This window comes from Tasmannia lanceolata, unplaced genomic scaffold (assembly GCF_043159265.1).
Source record: "Tasmannia lanceolata isolate RefF3 unplaced genomic scaffold, GAP_Taslan_0.1 ptg000037l, whole genome shotgun sequence".
NCBI classification, from domain to species: domain Eukaryota; kingdom Viridiplantae; phylum Streptophyta; class Magnoliopsida; order Canellales; family Winteraceae; genus Tasmannia; species Tasmannia lanceolata.
Window position 1 is genome coordinate 42,112,383 of NW_027518714.1, and position 9,227 is coordinate 42,121,609.

The following is a 9,227-nucleotide window of genomic DNA, read 5'->3' on the forward strand; positions in this document are numbered from 1 at the left end:
AAAATGGCATTCTGATATTTCTCCAAAGACATTGGTAACTTATTAATAATAGCGGCTACTTGAATTTCTTCATCTATTTTAATCCCTTTAGAAAGGATTTCAGCCACTATCAATTTAATTTCATTCACTTGATCTATTACGGATCTCCCATACACCATCATAAATCTGAAATATTTCCCTTTGACATGTTTCTTCGATCCCGCAGCCTCTAGTAGGTATTTCTCCTCTAGGGTTTTCCAAAGTTCCTCTGCAGTTTCTATACCACGGAAACGTCACACAATTTGTTACTTAAAGCATTCAAAATGTGTCCCCTACACATGTAATCATCACTTTCCATTTATCAGTAATATGAGATATAGCAGGTGCATTTTCTTCTTTATTATTAACCATACCAGAAAGCACATATTCAAGTTCTGGAGTTGCAAGGAAAAATTTCAATTTCTGTTGCTATCTCTTAAAATCAGATCTATCAAATTTCTCAGGGCTTTCAACATTAGTCGAAGCCATGACTTGATAATCCAAAATATCCCTCTAATAAAAATCAGAATACTTGTCTCAAGATTCTTTGTTACGGATATGGGGAAAATTTCGGAATGTCCCAATCTCAAGATGAATCAAATGAAATAACAAAATTGAATCTGAATATGGTGCAACAAATCTGATCTGTAGAATAAAATGGTAATCGAATAATGGTTAGAGAAACTTATTAGTGAGTTGAGGCATGAATCTTTATTTGTTGTCCTTGAGACAAGTATCACCCCCACATGCGACGAATCGCGGTGCAAATTGGGTCTCTTGTCGTATGTCTCCATGATACAACAACTCCCCTCCAGGGGGTGTGCACTCATGCTACCTGGATGCCAAGCGAACACATTTATGTAGCTTTGATCAGAGATGAAAAACGACAGAAAACTCTTCAAACAGAAAGAACCAACAAGTAGAAGAAGAGGAAGAAAACCAGAGAGAAAACTTTCTGTTCGTGTCTTTCTCTCAACCCAAAATGGCACCTGAAAAAGACTTTTAAAAGTCACGTCCTTTAAACCCTTAATTAAAGGACACATTTTGGAAACGTTGCCCAACGAGAAGAAAGACAAAAAAACACTTAATGGGCAGTTACAAAACCAAAGCGTCAAAACATCGTGCTGAATAATTTCGAGGTTCCCAGGAACGACGAAGTTATTCGCCAATATCGGCAAATTTATTCTCTAAGAACGGTGAAGTTATTCTCCAAGAACGGCGAAATTATTCGCCAATAACTTCAAAGTTCCCTGAGAATAAATATAGCCAGTAACGAAAAGAAAAAATAGAATATATGGAAAGAGGAAAAGCTTTCAGCCACAAGCACCAGGCCGGGCGACGCGCGTGTGTGATATAGCCAAAACCCCATCGGGTCCACTCGGCCAATCATGCGCGTAGGCCCCCTTTTCCTCTTCTCATTTACAAACCAAGAGAAGTGAAAAACAATATAAACCCCTGAGCCTTTCTTCCACTTTTCAATATGGGACTAAATGTTCACACAAAGGACAAAGGGAAATGAAGGAAAGTCAAGTTTGCGTTCAAAAGTCCATAAAAGCTTCAAGTGTAAAAGCTAAAAGACAAAGGACAACTAGGTAAATATTTTAATTTTGAATTATAATAAGACTTTCTCCTTTCCACACAAAAGAAAAGTCAACACCTTCTCTAAGCCCAAAAGTCAAAACAACCAACCCCTTTCATTGTTTGCAAACCCCTTAAACACTAACTTCCATCCCTCCACTAATAGACCTGCCTAACTCCAAATTTGTTCCTTAAGCCCTTCATTAGTATCCACCCAATACCACCCTTTTCAGCCCACATACAACCAAATTTAAGCCTTTAAGATCCTTCTCAATAACAGTCCCATCAGCCACCTAACTTCATCCGTTTAATCACTCCTTTCATCTACCACCCGTGTTATCATTTGTTAGAACTTCCACAAGTGCCACTTGCATCATCTACGGCCCACTCTGTGATGGCTTTCACTCTGGCCTTTTTTCCAAGTAGCCTTTTTCACAGGTCGCCCCTTCTATAGTGGCCCACTCTGTGGCAACTTCATTCTGACAGCTTTCTCTCTGGCTTTTTACAAGGTAACCCTTTCCAGGTAGTCCTCTCCACATGTTGCCCCTTCCGTGACTCGTACACCGGACATGATGGCTGCTCTGATACTAAATGTTAGGTACCTTACCAATACGCCAAAGCTTCAGAGATGATGGAATTTCCATTAAGAATTTCTTTCTACAAGTGAAATAATATTTCCATTAAGAATCCCATCCTAATGATGAAACTTCCCCAAAAGAATTCTTTCTATAAGTGAAATACTATTTCCATTAAGAATACCATCCTAATGATGAAATTTCCCCAAAAGAAACAACAACCTACTTATATGAGGACTCTTTCCTATCTACTAATTCCAACTAAATAAACCCAAAATTCTTTGGTCCCACTTAATTAGAATCTCCTTTCCAAGGAAGCTCTTTTACTAAGAAATCTCCATCTAAGTAGCAACCCTAAAGTCTCCCCAAATGTAGTTATTTCTGATACATCCATCTCTCTACCAAATTAATTCCACTCCATGTTTTTTTTGGAAGATATCTTAAATTTAGAACTCTCTAAAATTTCTCTCCCCGAAAAGACTTTATAAAGTCTTCTAAGAATTCCTCCTCCATACGTCTAATGTGGCTTCCTCAATAGGCAACCTCTTAATGGAATCCACCCACTAAATGCTATTATTCCCATTGGTTGAATTTCAAGAGAAGGATATCCACATTAAGCTAATAAATCTTTGAAGCCATTTTAGTAACACCGGCCCTTACAAGTTTCAAGAAAAAACTTAAACTCAATTTTGATGATGGCACCCCATACAAGCTTTAAAATTTCATACCAATTTTTTTTTATAATAAAGACACCCATTTTGGAAAAAAAAAACTTTCTAGTGGTGGAGCCGGGTATTACATAAACCCTGGTAAAGCCACGTGTTTTACTCTGTTTGGATGCAAGTTAACCAGGAGAGGGAGAAGGAGAGGGGGAGAGAGGAGGGAGGATTACAAAGAAATCTCTTCTTCTTCCTTTTGTTTTGGATATTTCACATGTAAATGCTAGTGATTTCATGTCACCAGACATGCAGTCATTACCCATGTTTCTTGTCTGCTAAACTCTAGGGATTTGGATGTTACATTCGCAAACAAAAACCACCAAGTAATCCAAAATGTGCATTATTTTTGCTAAGAGATTGCTTGAGGATCCCTTGCATGTGGCATCTTGCTCAGAGATTGCTGGAGGATCCCTTGCATGTGGCGTCCAAACATAACATCAGAATTCAATTAAAAAAGAAAAGAAAAGCTTAGTTTGTGCAATTATTAAAAGGAAAATACTTTCAAAACGGGACTCTGTCTGGAAGCTAAAGACGAAAGTAAAATTGACCAACTATTTGGTCATTTCCAGTGTTTTTTGGCATTTCGTGGGATTCAAGCTCACTTCCAATTCTTCTTGCGCATGTGTCACAACATAGGAATTCTTATTTATTTACAAAAAAGGATTTCCATTTCCCTAGCAGCCCTCTTATTAAAATATGGTATTGCCAATATCTTGAGAAATTATTTTCTCAAGTTGAATTGGCAATCCTTGAGTAGGCACGGGCATTGGGTCCCTAATAAAACCATCATCTTTGGAACATAACTTCCATTTGAATTGGGTGACCAGGTTATGAATTGCTACCAGCGTTTCTAGTCTTGCAAACTCGTACCCAGGACAGATCCGTTGTCCTCCACCAAATGCCACAAAAGAATAAGGTGGAATCGGTTTCTGGCCGTCGAAACGCGATGGGTCGAACTTCTGTGGCTCGGGGAAGATCTGTTGATCCATATGCGTCGAGTTTGACACCCAGAAAATCTGAAGTACCAGAAGAGAAAAAAATCAGTACGTATTCGGGAAGATTTTAAATGCTATGTGCTGAAGTCCAGTATTTTTCAAAAACATCAGTGGGGACCGCTTCATAAGAATAATCCAAACTGTTCATTTGTTGGGCCAGAATGTAAATAGGTTGTGTCCTGTAAATCATCTCCATAGGATTATCCAAACCTTCCCATCTATAGGGTTAAGATAATCCTATGGAGATGATTTATGGGATACAGCCTATTTACCTTGTGCCCCAACAAATGAACGGTTTGGATCATTCTAATGAAGTGGTCCCCGCTGTACTTTTGGAAATATACTGGACTTCATGCACATACAACATATAAAATCTTGTATTAGAGATAGGGGTGCAACTTGGGTCATAGGGGAGCAACTTGGATCAGATCGGGTTGATCTTTTCCTAATAAATGAATTGGAATCAACCGGAACACCTGACCAGGTTTTATGGTAGAAGTTCAACCCGAACTCCAAACAATAGACCCGAGTTGCACATCTAATTAGGGAGTAGGGGAGCAACATGGATTGGGTAGGGTTGAGGTTTTACTTGAAAAATGAAGTGTACTAAACCCAAATTAGATCACATTACAAGGTAAAAGCTCAATGGGGAAACTCCCCGGGAAGAGAGAAGATAGAAAAGTGAGCGGTGATTCAAATGAAATTTTGCTTACTTGCCACCCTTTGGGTATGAGGTATCCTTCGAACTCGAGGTCTTTGAGGACCCTTCTGAAGCCACCAAAGATGGGCGGGGTCATCCTCATCAACTCCGTGGCCACCCTCCATGAATACTTCATCTTGGCAAGATCATCCCATGTAAGAAGCTCCCCCGGACCCTTGCTCTTTGCTATCTCTTCTTGTTCTACAATGTCGAATAAACAAGTCCCTCAAATGCATTCTACATTTGTACATTGGCATGGTTACTGTTGGGGTTCCACGCGAAAGCAAAGAGATCCCACATTGCAAAAGTGAAAAGCTGATTTCTTGCAACACACTTGGCTCCTCTTCATTTAAGATTATGAGAGCTGATTGCGAGTCCCAAACTGATTATTGAACTGAATTGGATTGAGTCCACCTTTCGTTGTCTGGGTGAGCCATTGGGTTATGTGCCAAAAGAGGATATTTTATATGTTGTAAAAGCAATTGTCGATGCTCAGCAAGAAAATAGGAGATGGGATGACCAAAGGTAGCAACCCCTAAGCAGGCAGCATGAGTGCGATAAATGATTTATGCACTCAACCAGATCACTATATCCTAGAATAACTTGAGGAACAGGACCCTATGAATCCTTAGACTTGTGGGGTCATATTAGTCATTGCGCCACTCTATAGTTTTGTTCTGCCTTAAAATGATTTAGATCTAATTTTCAACGGAAATTTTAAGTATAATTTTGAGTCCAGTAGTTTGGGACTCACAACAGGTTCTCATAATCTTAAAAGAACAGGGCCTCAGTGAGGTGAAACGATCTCAAGATTTTTTGTACGAATTTTACAGGTGAACTTTGTTTCTTTCGATGTAAAATGAGCATAAAACAAATTTTACGCCCATTTTTAAGTGAAAAATGGGCATACAATTTGTTTTATGCCAAATTATGCCTTACTAGGAGGATTTTGAAACAATGTCTACATTTTGAAAGCTTTTTCAACAAAATTGTTCCCAAATAAGGAAAACACAAAGTGCTAGAGAGAGAGAGAGAGAGAGAGAGAGAGAGAGAGAGAGAGAGAGAGGCATTACCTTGAAAAACACCGGCATAGACTACAGGGTCATTGGCTAGTAGCCGAATTAGGAAAGTGATCAGCACAGACGATGTGTCGTGGCCCGCGGTCATTACAATCATAGCGTTATCCACAATCTCATTCTCACTTATTGTTTCCTCATTGTCTTGGCCGCGAATGCTAAGCAAGCAAGTGATAAGGTCATCATGCGAAGAAGAGCTGGCCTGCTGTAGGGCCACCCGCTTCTCACTTATAAGTTCAGTGACCATTCTTCGGACTCTTGCACTCGCTCTGAGGCTACGATTGAAGCGTGTGAAGGGTAAGTTGACAGGAATGGACCACATTCCGGGGATCATATCTTGGAAACCATCTATCAATATCTGTCTCCGTGTTCCTCGTTCTATGCCGAAAATGAGGGAGCACATTATGTCAAAGGTGAGGACTTTCATCAATGGCAAAACCTGGGTATTTATCAAAGCAACCCTTCTAGTCAGAATTAAAGAAAAACTTTTAAACTGTATTTAGCTAATTGGGCTTATGTTCTGGTCAAGATTCGGCCTTCTTAAGACCAATCGACGTGGGTTACTTGCAAGGAATGTCCAAGTTCCCAGCTAGGGCTGTCTATGTACCCAGACAGTCCGATAGACCGAAATAGTGTACGTTGGATCTATACCCTAAGGACTCAAATAATTTTGGCTTCTATCCCAGACGTACCCACAAAATGCAATGAATAATAATAAAAAAAAAAACAAGGGAAAAATACACTTAGACCCCATGTGGTTTGTGGCACATTCAACTTAACCCCTAAAGTTTAAAAAGTTACAAGTAGACCCCCTGTGGTTTCAAAACGTGACAAGTACACCCCCTCCGTCGACTGTCTGTCAGTTTAACCTGACGGAAATACTAAAACTAACCATGGTTAATATTATGAGGACAGAAATACCCTCATTTGCAGAGGGATTAGGGTTACGCCATTTCCCACCGCCTTCCTTGCCATCTCCGGCCACCGCCGTCGTCGCCATCTCCGGCCACCGCCGTCGTCGCCATCTCCGGCCACCGCCGTTGCCTCCACCACAGACAATTGAACCCCACCCCATGGCTACATCAAACCCACATTTCAAGAAAAAAACTTTGATAAAAATAAAAAATAAAACCTTAAAACATTAGGGATTTTTTGCAAATCATTATAATGATGTGAATGAACAAATAAAACTCCTAAATGGAGGGTTTAAGTTTATAAATCAACAAGGGTTTGAATCAAATCCTAATTTTTAGTTTTGAAGTATGAAAACCCTAATTTTCAGTTGGGGAAGACGAGGGCATTTTGGTCTTTTTTGCCTCACTGTTTGGTCCGTCCAGTTAAAAAACCCAATGAAACCACAGGGGTGTAGTTGTCACGTTTAGAACTACAGGAATAGAAGTGTATGTGTCAGAAACTAGAGTGGGTGTCAGTGTAATGTTACCAAAAAAATAAAAACAATGAAGCGTCCTAGACATTAAATATGTTGTGCCAAGAAAATCATCCCCATAGAATGATCCTAACCCTCCAATCAGTTTTGGGGTTCGGGATGGCATACATATTCCAGAAACCGTTCATCTGTTTGGGCACAACGTAAATATGGTGTGTCCCAAAGTCATTTCCATAGGATGATCCTAACCCTCCGATCTGAACTGATCTGAAAATGGAGATTTTCAAAAATCATTTATGGAATCTTCTACAGATCGGAGGGTTAGGATCATCCTATGGAAATGATTTTTAGGGCACAATCTATTTGAGTTGTGCCCAAACAGATGAACGGTTTGGATCATCGAGAAAAGTGGGCGTACCTACTTTTTTCAGACTTCACGTGTTTTCACGGCCACCCATCATATAAATTCTCTGTGGGGAAATTATATTTAAACCTCGTATTTTGATATTCACACCCATCTCTTCATCACTCACCGTGACTTTTTCCCGGCCACGCCAATACATCTCGATGTGTTGCTTGGCCTCGTGGTCCATCTTTCCGATGTACGCCTTCAACACTTCTGGCTTCAAGAATGACACGATCGCACCTCTCACACGCTGGTGATCATCCCCTCTCAGCTCCAACAAGTTCCGATCGCCCAAAAGCATTTGAATTGATCGCGGCTGCTGGTTAGTGAGAGTGTTGTCATCGCTCGTAAATAAAAACTTGTTGGCCACCGGACCAGTGAGAAAAACCGCCGGCCTTCCGAAGAGAGTGAGCTTGGAAATCGGCCCATATCTCTTAATCCTACCTTCTATCCAATTTTCCGCGGTGTTGGTGCGCATGGCTCGTAATAGCTGGAAGCTCTGGCCTATGAAAGGGATCCCTAGTGAGCCAGGTGGGAGCTTTTGAGATGATGTTCTTCTTCCTCTTACAAGGTAAAAGAAGATCGGGAGAAGTGAAAGGAGGAGAGAGTAGAAGAAGATTGTTGCGGAATCCATGGTGGAAAGAGAAGGAGGGAGAGAGAGAGAGAGTTTGACTCCCAAAGATGGGTTAGGATTAAGAATTTTGGAGTCTCGATCACTTTTATAGTAGTTATCTTAAGTAGACCTGGCAAACGGGTGGGTCGGGCCGGGTCAACCCGCGGGTGATGCGGGTGCGGGTCACACGGGTTGGGTTAGGAGATGACCCGCATTTTTGTGGGTCAGAATTTAGGTGACCCGCGCGGCCCGCGGGTGGGACGGGTCAACCCGCGTGTCACCCGCAAACAGGGGATTGTAATTCTCATGATTTGAGCGCCATCACTTTTTCCCATAATTGTCATAACTTTATACATTTTACTGGTATTTTTTTTGTAATTTTAAAAATTTATAACCTTTTCTAGGTAATTTTTCATTTAAAACTTTATAAGTTTAGCTATTTTATTTTTTTGTAATGATTACTTTTATTTCTTATTTTTGTTTTGCTAGCAACCTTTGACCTTTGACATCTGTGCGCATCTTTGCAAGGATGGCCACATGCCCGAGAAGTGGCATAGGAGAAGTTTGCTAGCCAATTTCTATAAAAAAAAAGAAAAAAAGAAATGTTAACAACACTACTGTTTTCTTATGTGCGCAATCTCACTTTATTAAAAGTATGGTATGGCCCACACCATAGGATGATCCAAACCGTCCATTAGATGGGCCATAGCCTAAATAGGTTATGCTCCAAAAATCATTTCTATAGGATGATCCTAACCCTCCAATCTGAATGTTAGAGGGTTGAATCCTAACCCTCTATAGATCGGAGGGTTAGAATCAACCAATGGAAATAATTTTGGGGCATAACCTATTTAGGCTATGGCCAATCTAATGGACGGTTTGGATAATCCTATGGTGCGGGCCATACCTTACTTTTTATAAAGTGAGGAGTGCCCTCATCAAAAAACAGTAGTGCTGGTTACATTCTCCAAAAAATACGGTAAAAATGCTGGTTGACCCGAACCGACCCGTGTTTTTGCGGGTTGGGTCACCCGCGGGTTAGTTTTTGACGGGTCACTAAAACTCAGACCCGTGCCAGCAAATTTGCGGGTGGGTCGGGTCGACCCGCGGGCACGGGTCGCTTTTGCGAGGTCTAATCATAAGCATGGTTTCAAATTTCG

General features: G+C 40.7%; 1 protein-coding gene across 1 annotated transcript; it reads right to left on the reverse strand.

Moving 5' to 3' along the window:
* Positions 1-3,338: 3,338 nt before the first annotated feature.
* LOC143862163 (cytochrome P450 716B1-like) lies at positions 3,339-8,165 on the reverse strand. The gene is made up of 4 exons (XM_077373159.1): positions 7,582-8,165; positions 5,659-6,100; positions 4,599-4,786; positions 3,339-3,906 (listed from the first exon to the last, which is right to left on the reverse strand). The coding sequence occupies exons 1-4, from the start codon at positions 8,086-8,088 to the stop codon at positions 3,580-3,582; spliced, it is 1,464 nt and encodes a 487-aa protein (XP_077229274.1). The 5' UTR covers positions 8,089-8,165; the 3' UTR covers positions 3,339-3,579.
* Positions 8,166-9,227: the final 1,062 nt, after the last annotated feature.